Consider the following 16,312-nt stretch of genomic DNA (forward strand, 5'->3'; position numbering starts at 1 on the left):
GGAATGTAAATCTGAGGGTTATGAAACCTATCTTAGATAATTGTTAGACATCACAAAATACTGGTATTTCCTAAATTAAAGCCAATTGTGAATCACTCCAGGTATAACTTAAACTCAATGGGAGTTTTGAAAAATTTTTCCAATTAGAGCTATATCTTTGTTTTATATAGTCAAAATAATTCTAAAATATTAAAAAAAATTTAAATTGCTGTCTCTCTTTTTGTAGCTGGATAATATAAACTTGATATAATAAGCTTAACTTTACATATAGATGTATATGTAATCCCCCCCTGATAGTTTCTAAACATAAAACACCATAAAAACTTTGTTTCTTCCAATGAGGGCTGGGGTAGTGAATTTCAAAGGCTCCTCTGTGACTCCACAGTGCTAAGACAAGATGCCTGTTTCACCTTCAGATACTCAGGAAGCTGTTCATGCTTCAGCATATTATACCCGGATATGTGTTGTCTCCTTCACTTATCCTGTCAAGTGGTACAGGTGGCTAGCAATTGAGAAGTGATTCAATGTCGAACCTCAACTCTTCTATAATGCCCAGCCTACCTCACTCTCAGGCAAAGGAAAAGCTTTCTTCTCCAAAGTCTGCAGAGTAGCCCCTAATATGTAATTTTTATTGGCAGAAACCCAAATTCCAGATAATTAATGATGAAAGCCCCTGTATTAAAGAGAATTTTAAAGCACTTGCTATTTTGTCATAACTGATATTTAAGTTTCAACATAAATTCCTAAAATTTTCAACAGAAAATAAGGGTTCCCACTAAAGAAATATGACAACTAAAATACAATGCTGGATCCTGGATTGGATCCTGTACCAGCCAGGAAAAATGAGTAGTTATAAAGGATCATCAGCAAAATTTGAATTCATTTTATTACATGGACTCTGGGTTAAATAAAAGTTTTACACCAATTAAATTTCCTGGTTGTCATTACTGTACAGTAGTTATATGAGATAATGTCTTTATTCTTAGGAAAGACAGACTGATATATTTAAGAATAAAGAGGCATTAAGTATGTAACTCAAATGGTTTAGAAAAAATATATACGAGAGAGAAAAGGATAAAGAAAATGGAGCAAAGTATAAATAATTGTGAATCTGGCTAAAGGGTATACAGGAATTCTTTGTACTAGGCCCGTGGTCGGCAAACTGTGGCTCACGAGCCACATGCGGCTCTTTGGCCCCTTGAGTGTGGCTCTTCCACAAAATACCACGGCCTGGGAGAGTCTATTTTGAAGAAGTGGCATTAGAAGAAGTTTAAGTTTAAAAAATTTGGCTCTCAAAAGAAATTTCAATCGTTGTACTGTTGATATTTGGCTCTGTTGACGAGTGAGTTTGCCGACCACTGTACTAGGCTGTAGCTTTTCTATAAATTTTGAAATTGTATCAAAACAAAAAGTTACAAAAAAAAGAAAAAGAAAAAATAAAGGCTCCCATCTTTATATATATATATATAATATATTTTTTATTGATTTTTTACAGAGAGGAAGGGAGAGGGATAGAAAGCTAGAAACATCGATGAGAGAGAAACATCGACCAGCTGCCTCCTGCACACCCCCTACTGGGGATGTGCCCGCAACCAAGGTACATGCCCTTGACCGGAATCGAACCTGGGACCTTTCAGTCCGCAGGCCGACGCTCTATCCACTGAGCCAAACTGGTCTTGGCAAGGCTCCCATCTTTAGATCAAAGCAAAACAGTTTACTAGGCCTGGATATTAATGAAAACTGAATGGATTGCTCAAAGGCAGTTAGAAAGTGGTCAATATGGAAAAAAGGGGAAATAGAATTTCACATTCTAAAACTGCATCATGAGCAATAGACATCAGAGTCAAGCCTCTTGCAGTGTTAGTTTTTGAAACTTGTTACATATACCAAGGCTGCTTTTTGAGCTTGGTCCAACGGACTTGACACAATAGCAAATGGAAAGAGCAGTCTTTACACCTTGACCTAAAGGACAGGCCATTTCCCCAATGACCAGTGAGAGGAGGCTGAAATGAGGAAACCAGACTGTCTTCTTACCGAAAGGAAGTGTTCTTTTCCTTCTGTTTGGGTAAAATTATTTGCGGGGTAGTCTGTCCAGTAGCAAAAGCAAAGGTGGTGAAAATGGACTGAGGATATCGGAACTTCATCAACTGCTTCTTAAAGATCTCTACTACTTCGGGACTCACTTCTTCATCAAATGCTACTTTAATCAACTGGAGACAAAAGAGATTAAATGCATCAGAAGCATTAAGGATTTCCAGTTAATTTCCCCCCTCCCCCCAAATTACTTAACAGTAAATAGTAATATTAAATGGCAAGAGTTTGGAGGTTGAAGAGACCTTGGATTTCATGTAATACAATTAAAAATTATATATATTTATTAATTTCAGAGAGGAAGGGAGAGAGAATCATTGATTGGCTGCCTCCTGCACGCCCTCTACTGGAGATGGAGCCCATAACCAGAGCATGTGCCCTGCCTGGGAATTGAACCGTGACCTCCTTCCTGGGTTCATAGGTCGATACTCAACCACTGAACCACATCAGCTGGAAAATTTTTTTAACTTTAAAAATAAAAATTATGGCACAGAGATGTTTAATTGACATCGATGGTTAGTTGGCAAGAAAAATCATGTATCGTGAAGTTGGGTTGCTTTCAGACGACCTTTTCTATGATGAGACAGGAATATTAACTTTTAGTGGCTGAAGTAGAAACATGCCCTTCTCTATGACCTAACCAGGTCTCTTCCTACACACAGATACAAGAAACCTAATAAGAAAAATTCAGTGTGACTAGAATCCTAACCAGTATAGCCTGGCAACATTCTACTATAGAGCCCTTTAGCAGCTGGAGCAGTGAAGAAATCCCAGGAAGTCACAATCTCGGGTGATGGGAGAAGGTCTGGAGCCTAGAGATCTTCGGCTTCATATTTCACAATTAGCATATGGAGGAATAGGGAGGGCTTCTTGACTGGAAGAAATGAGGGAAGAATTGGAGCCCTTGGAAATCAGAGACAAAGCATGAAGAATAGCAACGGGAAAATCTAAGGAAAGACCCCTCATCCACTGTTTGGTCTGCATCAGTAACTCCGCAACTTCTGATACATTCAGAGCGCCCTGGAAAAACCTACGCTTTATTAGGGATGACTTAGTACCAATAGTACTTAAGCCCTAGCCGTAATTATCAGAATTTTACTTTTTCCACAGAAGAGCCATAAAGCATTTCCTTCCGAAACAGATGCCAAGAGAATTGCTTTTTATATGAAGGCTTTATCACACACAAACTGAAGCATGACTTGGCAGAGGACAAGAGTCAATTGTGTGTCTGAATTTCTAAGATCACTAAGTATTGACAGATAATCTGCTGGTACTCTGAGTTGGCCACAGGGCTCAGGAAATGAGGGATTAAATCCAAGATGATTCATGTGTTTGCAGACTTGAAGATTACCCTCTCGGACCTTCTGATCCTCCTCATCCACTAGCCGCTGACCACATGACCACAGAAAGTGGTCATGACATCATTTGCAGAAAACTTTTAAATAGAATGGCTCCCTTTCTTAATACCTGAAAAGATGCGGACGTGATCTGCAGTCCTTCTTGCATGTTCTGCTGTAGCTGGTTCTGCACTGTGATCTTCTTCTCCTTGGTGATAGAGGCGATTGGGAAACTTCGCATCACTGTCTGCTCACCAACTACAGGAAGACAAGGCCTGGGCTCAGCAACAGCACATTACTGCTCATGTCTAGAGTCCTGCTGCTCACCTCACCAGACTCTGCTGGGGAAATGTCTCTGGAGAGCACAGCTCCCAGGAATGTAGTGAGAGAAACACCTTGATGCAGAATCACATTCATTAATGTTACTGTGTGGCGCTGACTCCCGGGACACAATCCTTCCCCAGAGGGAAGAAACTGGCACAGCCTGCCTGCCTTCAGTCTGGTTCCCCAGCCTCTGCATGCCACACAAGATCCTTGGTTTAAGGCAATCTTATAGGAAGGGTAGGTTTTACACAGAAAAACAGAAGTATCTTTAATATTGAAAAGGCATCTATATTTAATGTCAGAATAAAGCAAAAGAGAAAGGGTTTTAAGTGTGCATCTGTAGGTGGTAAAAGGAGCCAAAGGAGACTGTGGAAGGGTTTAGGACCAAGCTTGTTATGAGTTTACGTATTAAATCAAAAAAAGGGAAAATATAAATAACTACCAACTATCTGAAGTTACGGAGATGACTAAAAGAAGTGTGCCACATGAGCCTCCCCTGGAGAGCTCATAGTTCCCGTGGGACAGGAGTCACACACAGAATATAACATGTAATTAGCTCCTACGTGTGAGGGAGCAAGGCTTTCAATATTGCAGAGAGAGTGAAGATGTCTGCATGCTGGGTGGCTAGAGAATGATTCCTGGAGGAAGTGAGAGGGAAGGGGAGCTCTGAAGAGATTGTAGGTATGGATCTGAGACAGCCACACCAGTAAGCACAGGAGCAGCAATAGGCAAGGCTTCTCAGCTAGTGAGCCAGACGGGGTGAGAACTGAACCAGGTTTAAGGGACTTAAGTGCCCAGATACTTATCCACTCATTATCAGCAGGATTTCTCATTCCTTGGGTCTGTCAATTCCTATCCTGGAAAATTCTGATTATTCTCTTATGTTAAGCTCATACCCAGAGGCTAAACAAAATCTGGATGTACATAGGATTTAAGTTCATGGATGTATTAAACAAACTTCTATAACACATGTAAAATGATCAGATTTCTGTGTGTCACTGAAGGAGACATATTAAGTTAAAAATTTAAAAAGAAGTAAACTAAAAGAGGCAGATAAAAAGGTTTTCTCTGATAAAAAAAATTTTCCTAAAATGTGAAATTAACTCCCAAATTGACAGGATAAAATAAGAGGACAATATAAGCTTTCACACTAAGTATGCCATTGATTTGTTTAAAATAAATAAATTAGAGCAATTTAAATGACCAACAGTCTCATGTATTTATATGTCCAGTATGTATGTTTATGGCCACTGAACTCACAAAAGTCATAGTACAAAAAAATTATAAGTACTGGATACTTAGATTCTTTTAAAAAATACATATGCTTACAGATACAAATGTAATTTATGTATAATAATATGACAGGAGAGGGCTGAGATATTTTGCTCTATTTTCACTCTTTTTCAAAATGAGCATGACTATTCCTATTTCATTTCTTAAAATTTATGAGCTTTTTGCTTATTATATAGTAAACAATATTTTATGATCAAGATAATGAACCATCTTGATTCTCTCCACTGTGAATTTTTTAAAATGCTTTTTTTTTAAATTGATTTCAAAGAGAGGAAGGGAGAGGGAGAAAGAGATAGAAACATCAATGATCAGAGAGAATCATCAATCCTGCCTCCTACATGCCCCATATTGGGGATCGAGCTGGCAACCTGGGCATGTGGCCTAACTGAGAACTGAACTGTGACTTCCTGGTTCATGGGTTTATGCTCAACCACTAAGCTACACCAGCTGGGCCAACTGTGAGATTTTTAAAGACACTACATTTTATATGTATGAATTCCACCATTTAACAAAATGCATAGCACATAGTAGGTACTCATCAAATGCTGCTGGATGAATAACATCAGAAGAGGAAGGAACTTTAGTGACTACTTATCCCAACGGTTCCCAGTCCTCAGCAGGCAACACAAGAAACTTCTGGGGCTTAAAAATGCACAGAGGCCTACGTCTCCTATTCTTAGAATCCTAAATCAGATTTGAATTCAATGTTTGAGAGTTGGGACCAGAATTGTTTGTTTGTTTTTCCCCCTAAGATTTCTAGATAATTCAAATTCATCAGTCAAGGTTGTGAACCACTGCATCATCACTAACTAAGCTCATTTCCTTCATTTTTAACAGGGGAAATTGAACCCTAGTGAGGCCAGGAGACTTAAGATATCAACATTGTCTACAGCAATCTAACCCTGAGCTTCTTGATTTGGAGTCCAATTGTTTTACCTAAACCTAATACGCTTTTCCATCAACCAGTTTAAGATCAAATACTGACTTCAAAAAGATGATTCAGACTTGATAGGACCTGCTATTCCTTTCTAATAAAGAAGATTGTGTAGGGAAGTAGAAAATAGAAGTTGAAGGAATTTAGTGGATAGAAGAGAAGTTGTCTGCTAAGAGCCAAATGGGGTTAGTTGAAATGGGATGAGAGGGAGGTGGGGTTGGTTAATTAGTTGGTACAACACTGGGCTTTAGCACATTGTTCCAAAAAAGTTAGCTTTACAGTTAACTGTAGGGCTCAGAAAGGTGGGGCCAATCAGCAAGGGGCATTGTTAGCAACCAGATACTGTGACTATACCTCGTCACAATATGCTGCCAATGAAATTATGATCGTGTCAGTGAATTTACTGTTAAGAAGATACCCTTGGTTCTTCACGTAAGAATCTATGATCCAGAAGCAGAACAGACTGTTGAACCTCAGAGGGAAGGCAGGGGAGGGTGGGTGGGAAGAGATGAACCAATGAACTTGTATGCATATATGCATAACTTGGGAACACAGACCAGGGGGTGGTGAGGATCTAGGGGGTTGGGGGGATGGGCAAGGGTTGGACGAGGTTAATGGGGAAAAAGGAGGACCTATGTAATACTTTCAACAATAAAGATGAAAAAAAAAAAAGAATCTATGATCCAAATTATCATTAGCTGTGACAGACAAAAGTATTCTTAATAAACCCTTTATGGCAAAAAGCTTACCTTGAATCTGGAAAGATCTGCAAATCAAACCCTCATACAGCACATACACATCCATGCTCTGATGGCATTACACCAGCCATACCTAGCTGATCGTGGGGCGTCCCCCTGAACAGAATTCTGTACGTGGTGAGGAACAAGGCTCCTTCAGCCGGCAGCAGCTGCGGGCCTCCCAGGAGGCCTCCAGTGGCTTCTTCTCTCCCATCAGGATCCAGCAAGACTCGAAGACCCTCACAAACAATTTCTTCTCCTGGCAGCAGGGCAGGTCTAAGAATCTTAGGCTAACAACAGAAAAAGCATTTTAAACATAACTCTTGTGGGGTTTCCAACACTTAGACAAGGTTATCTCTCCAGTTACAGATCTAAAAAACTTGAGCCAGACATCCCAGGCAGCCAATATTGACAAAACAGATTTGGGAAGAGGCAGAAATGTCATATCTCTGTGCAAATGTGAGAAGATTCTTTGCAGCATTGTTTATTAAAAGGAAAATCATTGGAAATTACTAAAATGCTTGAAACATCTATTCAATGCAATCATTAAAAAAAAAATGACATGAATCTATATGTGTTAATGTAGAATGATATCCAGGATACACTGTTAAGTAAAAATAACCAGTTGTAAATATATATATATATATATATCATGATCCCCCTTTTGTTAAAAGAAAAGAAAATTGTTAAGAATATGAACCAACTGTTAAAGGTGGTGCTATCATGGTTAAGGGTAGTGGTGGGGTGGGGGTGGGCAAGACAAGGGGACTTGCACTTTGCACAATGTGTATTTCTTTAGTGCCTCAGTTTTATACAAAGAGCACTGTTATGTTTATAAACTGAAAAGAAAAAAACAACTTAAAAAAATGGATGCATCTTTAAAAAGACCCACCCTTCTTGGCCCTTAATGAAGATTCACATAACAAATGGCCAAGTAATGAACATTTACACATCTTGGGAAATACAAAACCACAAGATACACTCCTCTGAAGAGTTCAGTACTAGAAAAAAATCCATCTCTCTTGAACATCTCTTATGCTTCCCGTTAAAGCAGTGAAAACAAAATAAATCAGCATTTTTCTTTTCTTGGCTCCAAGAAGCTCGGAGCTAAATGTAAAGCCAAAGCCTAATAACCACTGTGTCTCAGGTTTCTGATGAAATTATCTTTCTTACCCACCTGGCTTCTGATTTCTCCTCCGAATTTACTTTTAATAATTCTGTTGTACAGGTAAGAGGGTCCTGAACCCTAGTCCACAGGCTGGTGCCAGATGAGCTACAAAATCGTCAACTGGGAGGCCTGTTAAAGGACAGACCCCAGACCAAGTCCCAGGGTACTCCAGTTGGGAAATAAGGAACCAGGAGGCTGGGGTAGGGCTCGGGGCTCTCAATTTTTAATCGACTTCCCAGATGCTTGTGATGTGTGCTCACAGTGTATAGAGATTGAAGAGCCTGGTGTTTATACGGTACTTGCCTTAAGTCCTTTTTTTGGAAGTAGGCAGGCCATAAAATCCTGGCTTGGGCTTGGAAGTTAGAATGTTCATAATTTATGCCCTGCCTGTAAAAGCAACTCAACAAGAGGTTACTGTTGCTCTTTGCTGAATAGTATCCTTTTTATGAGGAGCTACATGGTGGACTCCTCTGGAAGTTTAATATATTATTAAAACTGGAGCTGGTCTCTGTAAAAGGTTAAGAGAAGGCACTTCCTGGGGCACAGCAGTATATTGTTGCTGTTTTTAAGAAGACATGTTCTACCCCGGAAGCACGTGGTCTGACACATTACCTTCTGTATAGGTGGAAGTCTTCTACTCTCTCGATGCACAGCTTCCAGGGTCTCAATGTGCATAGCTACAATTCCTAGGATGAGTCAGAGTATGCAAAACAAAAGGGCACAAGACAAGCAGAATTACAACAAATTCTGGATATTTTAGAACTAAAAACAAATATTTTGGTGGTTCCTCAAGGAGTTGAACATAGACCCAACAACAACTCCTAGGGATACACCCAAAAGAACTGAAAATAAGGATTCACACAGATACTTGTGTGTGAATATTCATAGCAGCACTATTCGCAATAGCCAGAAGGTGGAAACAATAAGTGTCCATCAACAGATGAATGGATAAACAAAATGTGGTATACCCATACAATAAAATGGAATGAAGTTCTGATACCTGCTACAACATGAATGAACCTTGAAAACATATGCTAAGTAAAATAAGCCAGACACAAAAGGACAGATATTATTTCACTAATGCAAACACCATGCCATCTTATTTTTATTTATTATTATTATTTTTAAATATGTTTATTGATTTCAGAGAGGGAGAGGGAAATAAAGAGAGAACATCAGTGATGAGAGAGAATCATTGATCGGTTGCCTCCTGCACGCCCCCCGACTGGGGATAGAGCCCACAACCCAAGCATGTGCCCTTGACTGGAATTGAACCTTGGACCCTCCAGTCCGCAGGCCGATGCTCTATTCACTGAGCCAAACGAGCTAGGGCTAGTGTGCCATTTTATATAAGGAACTTGGGCATCCATGGATTTTTGGTATCGGTGAAGGGGTGGTGGTGTCCTGGAACCAATTCTCCATGGATACCAAGGGAGGACTGTAAACAGCATGGCTTAACTCCACGGAAGACAAGTATTACAGGTTGTTATGCTGGAAAAAGTAGACCCATAACAATTCTTACTCAATTATCTACAATATTCTGGTTCTCTAATATCTGTAAAGTGATTACCTGGGATCATGCAATGAAGGCTCTTGATGTGGTCCTGAGTAACTCCACTCTCTGTACAAACTTTGTCAATAAAGCGGGTAATGAAACGCACAACAGAATTGGCAATGTCATTATTCTCTGAATCTTCAAACCCACTTTCTGTATCATAGCTCTCAGCTACACTTCCTGCAATACTAAGAAAGTCAAGGAAAGCAATCATGGTCAGTTCTCAAAATGTGACAAATTACTACCATATCACAGTCAATTTCCATGCAATTTAAACTTGCTCAGAGACATCTACCCAAGCAGAAGGCTCACTTACTCACAGCTCCTTCATAAGTGACAACAGGGAAACATTCTACTGGCTTACATTTGGAAGCTACTGTCAGAGATTGTCCTTTGGACCCTTTTTTTTTTTTTTTTTTTAAAGAATAAGGTACCTTCTGTGATTTTCCTAAAAGGAAACCAGGAACCACAGAAAATAAAGCAAAAAAAAAAAAAAAAAAAAAAAAAAAGACGCTTTCACTTATTATCTGATACTTCAACCTTCTAGGAAAATTTGTCTTTCTAAGTTAACTGCCACTTCGAGCCAAAGTAGCAGCTATCTTTGCCCTTTGGCAACTGGGGCACATGTTCCCTGGTAGGCAAAGTAAAAGATCATTTTTCAGCAAATAGCACATTCTTCCAAATGGGAGAACCAAGTTGTCCTATGAACCCTTTTCTTATCGATATTTACCTCTCTCTGAGAGCATCACAACCCTTTTGGCCACGTTAAAACCATCATCTACCATGGCGTTCCATTCACACAGGGAAGGGAATAAATCTGAAGTGGAGCAGATGTGAAACCTCAATCCCTGCCCTTGTTGCTTAGTCAACAGTTCCCACTTGGAACAAATGCTCACCTCCTCTGCCTTCTTTTAGGCGGCTGAGCATGGAAAAGACTCATTTGCCTGTTCTAACCTACTCAGTTCTCCTTCTCCCAAACCCAACCACGCTAGCCCATTCAGTGTTAAAGTAAAGCTGAGCAATGAATATGGCATCATATCATCCCAAATTATTAAAGAACTTAGAGGTGCTTTAGCCCCTCACTATGTAAAAATCAGGTTGTAGAAAACTTCATGAAGGCAAAAAAAAAAAAAAAAAGAAAAAAAAGTGAGGTAGGCAAAAGAGTGCTAGTCAGGAAGGCTCTGGGGAGGTGACATCTGAGCTGAGAACTAGATGAAGGGAAGGAGTGATTCTTAGGACTCTTTCAGGGAAAGTGTTCCAGATTGCAGGACAAGCACAAAGGCCCTGAGGTGGTACTATGCTTAGTGTGCCTAACATTAGGCTTAGCAGGGAAATAAGTTTGGCCGACAGAAAAGTGATAGGAAATAAGGTCAGAGCAGTAGCCAGGGGCCAGATCCCACCAGGCCTTGCAGTCCAGGGGCTTCATTCCCAGTGGTAGGAAAAGTTGTTGAGGGCTGAGAGGAAGGTATGGGTGAGGACATGGCTCCAGGCAAATGCAAGGGATAACTGAGGAAAAGAGAGCCAAGAAACAAATAATCACTTTAGCAAGAAGGAGGTCATTAGTAACTTTTCAAAGCACTTTCCGTAAATTGCTGTGGCAGAAAGGAACTAAGGGCTGGGTAAGCAGCTGGTGAGACTGGAAAAAGCAGGTCAGGAAAGAGAAGAGAGTATGGGAGGTGGTTAAGAAGTCAGATGAAGTGAGGGTCTCTTAGTAGAAAAGAGCTGAGCAAGTTTGAAAATGGTTAATTTTTGAAATATGTACAGCAATATTTGTCCCAAACAGCTTCCATTCTCTGCTAAGCCAAGAATAGGATGATCTATGTGGCCACGTTTCGGTACCTGTTTGTGACAATGCTGTTGCTCCCACTCTCCCAGTCGCCTGGTGCTGAGGTCCTTAGGAGCTTGTTTTTACTTGTATCGAGTGGGACTAGCAGGTTGACCATGAGGTTGGCAAAGTGGATGGCCTGACTGAAGACGATGCTCTCCTCCCGCTGCACCAGCTCCTGCTGCGTGGATTTGCTCAGCGTCGGCCAGAGGCGGAGCTGCTCGGCCGCCAGGTCCATGGCTGTCTTCTCCTGATATTGGTCATCAGGAATCTTGTCCTAAAAATAAAGCAACACATTCTTTGCTAATCCATCACGAGCTTCAGAAACCATGGAAGATGTTTCCATACTTCATCTATTACATGCCTATATCAGCAAAGATGAAAACATATACACAAAACATAACACAACAAAACCAAACCTAGTCTTCCTTTTTACCCAGATCCAGCAGGCCTTGAATGGAACCACGTGACAAACCTGAGGAAGCAGTAGCAAAGCACAGATGGACAGATGGATACACTTCTCATTGCTGACATTTCACTGCATTTATTTACCTCTGTGGCTCCATCCCTTTTTGGTTGCCAGTTATAACAAACTAGTGGCCCGGTGCACGAAATTCATGCACATTAAAAGGGGATTAATTAGAGGAAATAATTTAATATTGCTATTTGCCCTTTCTCTATAATAGATGTGTCAGTTATTAAAGAAAATTAGTAAAATGTATATGAAAACCTTCCTCCTGTCAGAGTCTGGGCACACCACAGGACCCAGAGTCAAATCCCTGCCCACCCACATGCGCCTCAAAATTGTGTGAGACTCAGACCCGGCCAGCCCCTGCCCCCATTGGGCTAGATCCAGACCTGGCCAGTCCCACCCTTGTCAAGCCCCGCCAGGCAGGGGATGTAGCCTCAGGTCCCCTGGCCCGGCGCCAGGATGGGGGACATGGCCTGAGGTCCCCCAGCCCAGACCGGGGTGGGGGGCATGCCCTGAGGTCCCCCGTCAAGCCCCGCCAGGTGGGGGACATGGCCTGAGATCCCCTGTCAAGCCCCGCTGGGTGGGGAGCATGGCCTGAGGTCCCCCAGCCTGACACCAGAGCAGGGGATGAGGCAGCCTCAGGTCCCTGCTGATTGCTCGTTAAGGCTCCTTATGGGAACTTGGCCTCAGCTGTGGATGCAGCCATCTTTGTGATAGAGTGATGGTCAATTAGCATATTCTCTCTTTATTAGATAGGATTATTAACCTGAGTAACTATAAATGCTCAGATATGAATGCTTAAGTATCATTACTAATACTCTTATACATTTCTCTTCTTCTGTTCTTTTGGAGAAGGAGATGAAATGATCAAAGTCACAATACAGAGCTAGATTTCCTTGTAAATATGGGTGTCAAACATTATACATGAGGATATGGGTGCCTATGGAATTTTTAAGAGGGGTTTCCTGGCAGGGTGAAGAGTTAAACAGTAACATGAACTGACATCTACATAGCATTTATAGCCAGGAACAGTTGGTCCACCTACAGTTTCACTTGTATCTAACCTGGGACTCAGAGACGGACTTCTCTAGAATGCAGGACACAGAGCATGTGTTTGCTTTACGAATGCTTTTGAGAGATAACAATGTTAGCATTACAGCTGCTTAGGAAACTACCAAAAGCACTCCACCAGCCCAATTATTTCTGGAGCATGACCTCCAACTAATAGTGTTTCTCCTTACCCAAGTGCATTTGGTGTTATGGAAGAAGAACCAGAGTTTAAATTAAATTCACACCAGCAGTGTACAACAATAATCTGGAGCATCAGCTAGAGGTCAGAGAGTGCTATGTGTCATTAAAGGTTCTGTTCTTACCATCCTCACTATCAGACCAAGAATTTGCTTAAATTTACGAGGCACCGAATATCTGAATACTACTGTGTAGCTTCTGTTAGATCTCTCAGTGCCTTTATCTCACAAAATAGAGAAGCCAAATTAAAATAGAGAACGATGGAAAGGGTCAGCAGCAAGTATTAGCCCAGCATATAAAATGAAAAATTAATCTTAAAGTGAATCCACATGGACAATTAGGCTTTAATTGGCCTCATTCAATTAATGAGGATGAAAAATTCTAACATTTATTATTTAATACATGCCAGGCACTCTTCACTGTGCTTTACTTGTATTAGACATTACAATCTCATATAGTCCTATCTGTTCATCTTACCAATGAGGGAATTAGGCACAGAGGATAATATGAATTGCCCAAGACCAGATAGCTAGTGAACATTTTAAAATTTCAGAAATATTTAAACTACTTTTTCAAATTAAAAACAAATTGTTTCTGTTCTAAAATACTTTTAAAAAAATATTTTATACTGATAAAATATATAGGAGTATATATATTAGAATATATATATATATATTAGAATATATATATTCTAATATATAGAATATTACTAAAAGAAGACTTTGATTCATTGTTGGCATTGGCATACTTCTGAGCAGGACTAATTAATTTTGCATTTATTTTAAAGTCAATCAACTTGAATTTGACACTTCTTCAAGAAGTTAAGGGCACAAAGACATGTACCTAGGTATTTTAGGTGTGTTCGTTCTGTTCAATATCCTATAATTGTTTCCAGGGAATTCTTATTTATTAAAATACTAGAGGCCTGGGGCACAGATTTGTGCACTGGAGGGGTCCCTCGGCCTGGCCTGTGGGGATTGGGCTGAAACCAGCTCTCCAACATGCCCGAGGGGTCCCAGATTGCGAGAGGGTGGTTCTCGGGTGACGCACCCTGGAATCGGGCTTCCTCCTCTCTGGTTCCGGGTGCATCTCCCGAGAACAGCAGCTGCCAAGTCACTGCAGCTTGGCAGCTCCTGCACTGAGCGCCTGCCCCCCTGGTGGTCAGTGCACGTCCTAGCTACCAGTAGGACGGTCGAATGGTCAGCCTTTTGCTTAGGCTTTTACATATCTAGATAATAAAATAATTCTAATGCTAAAGAATTGTACTAAGAAGTTATTACAGAAAAAAAAAAGAGAATGTCAGAAATCAACAGAAGAAAGATGCTCACCACAGCGCTAAGTAAACGCCAAACACATCGGTAGGAAAGTGACTAGATTTCCTTTTGCCCCGGGGACATTTGACTACACTTTCCTTGAAGCCAGGATCCCGACCCACACATGCACTTTCCTCCACCTCTCTTACCTTCTGCTTCAGATGCGGGGCATGATTGTCTTCCTTGGCTGAGAGATACAGGGAGCGAACTTGTTCCTGCACTGCATTGTAAAAGGTTGTCTCCCAAAATTGCTGATTTGTCCAAATGGGGTGGTCTTGCACACAGGTGTAAGCAAACTGGCTGACTCCGGGGGCCAGTTTCTGTGAGAACACACAACATGAAATCTATCACCATGGGGCTGGCAGAGTTGTGACAGTTCTGAAGGTTACAGGGGCCACAGTTAACCACAGATGTGCTCAAATGACATATCTAAACAGTATCTTAGGGCAGTATAAGCTTAGCAACTAGTAACTTACTTTAAAAAGGTTTTTATTGATTTCAGAGTGAGGAAGGGAGAAGGAGAGAGAGACAGAAACATCAATGATGAGAAAGAATCACTGATTGGCTGCCTCCTGCATGTCCCCTACTGGAGATGGAGCCCACAACCTGGGCATGCGCCCTGGCCGGGAACTGAACCGCGTGACCTCCTGGTTCATGAGTTGACACTCAATCACTGAGGCACAGCTGGTGGGCAACTCACTCATTTTTCAACTGGCAACTTTGGGCTAGAAACCCTTTCAGGTCTCAGTCACTTTATCTATGTAAATGAACATTTTAGCCAAAGCTAAAAAGGAAAGCTATTATATGAATTAGAGACTAAGCACACAGTAGGCACTGTGGAGTTGGTAGCTTTATTACAATTAGAACACATAAAATCCATTGCAACCTAATTATAAAACTCCAGATAATTTAAAATTTCTTCTACTTGGTTTTAGAATACTTTTTTTTTTTTTTTTGTAGGGGGGGGACATGGCACTAATTGAAATGTGAGTAAGCATACAGCTTGGTCTTGCACACAGAGTGAGGGCATGTCATGAACCTGGGACTCAGGAGTAACTGCACCCTCCCTGCTGCTCACTCTAGCCCTTGACCTCCCCACCAGGCTGTTGCCTGGCTCACATACTCCCTAGCGACTGTCCTGGCTTCAAGGGCATTTTCTGGTAACCAAGTCTGGGTACAGGAAGTTAATCTTGAACCAAACCTTCCTTTCCAGGACTTCCTGCTGGGCTTCAGAGTGGCAGTCACCCTTACTCTGTGATTAACAACAGAGGGAAGGAAAACTAACTCTTGCAGGCACTAGAGGAACTTCATAAATATTTATATATCTCATTTAATACTAAAAATCTTATAAGATGTGCATTATTATTGCCAATTTAAAGAAAACAGAAGTTCAGGGAGGTTTAAGTAATTTCCCAAGGTCATATAACAATTACATTAAGTGGTGGTTTCAAGGGCAGACTTTGCTGGTTCCAAGCCTCTGCTTTTACCATACCAAACTGTCTTGCAAAGGAACTGAAAGCAAATCACAAAATACATTAAATACCAATTAGCACTTCTGTCTGTTCCTTTTTTCTGCACTTTAGGATTTTGTTTACTTGATATGATTTCAAATTGATAATGCATTTTATTGTATGTGAATTTTTATAAGAGTTTATGTGAGCCAAACTGATGACATATGCTGAGGAGCAAGATCTCAAATACTCCCTGCATTTAAATTTCACAGGTAATTTACATTGCTGAATTTCAGTTAATGATTTGAGTATCTTTTCACAGCTATTGCTTTCATCTCTAAAAGTTAAAAGATGTTTCAACATTTTTTTCCCCATCATTTCTCAGCAAACAGCAGGTAGCATTCTCAATTGTTAGACACTTTTTGTCCATTTTATTCTTTGGAATTGAGTTCATCTTTTTTTCTGTCAATAGAACTAAAGTTTCTGATAATGAAGGTTTTCTTTTGAACCATTTTAATAAGCAGACTAAACCTAGAGCTGGAACAGGCACTAGGCATACCACGA

At 40.7% G+C, this 16,312-nt stretch overlaps 1 protein-coding gene across 1 annotated transcript in view; it reads right to left on the bottom strand.

Annotated features, from left to right (window-relative positions):
- The window catches only part of SBF2 (SET binding factor 2), a 366,350-nt gene that overhangs the window by 55,234 nt on the left and 294,804 nt on the right, over window positions 1–16,312 (bottom strand). The window contains exons 18-24 of the mRNA XM_054725562.1: window positions 14,447–14,617; window positions 11,279–11,541; window positions 9,455–9,627; window positions 8,497–8,570; window positions 6,811–7,006; window positions 3,559–3,686; window positions 2,035–2,210 (exon numbers count right to left, since the gene is read on the bottom strand). Coding sequence (XP_054581537.1) covers window positions 2,035–2,210; window positions 3,559–3,686; window positions 6,811–7,006; window positions 8,497–8,570; window positions 9,455–9,627; window positions 11,279–11,541; window positions 14,447–14,617 — 1,181 coding nt within the window. The remainder of the gene's footprint in view (window positions 1–2,034; window positions 2,211–3,558; window positions 3,687–6,810; window positions 7,007–8,496; window positions 8,571–9,454; window positions 9,628–11,278; window positions 11,542–14,446; window positions 14,618–16,312) is intronic.

This window comes from Eptesicus fuscus, chromosome 13 (assembly GCF_027574615.1).
Source record: "Eptesicus fuscus isolate TK198812 chromosome 13, DD_ASM_mEF_20220401, whole genome shotgun sequence".
NCBI classification, from domain to species: Eukaryota; Metazoa; Chordata; class Mammalia; order Chiroptera; family Vespertilionidae; genus Eptesicus; species Eptesicus fuscus.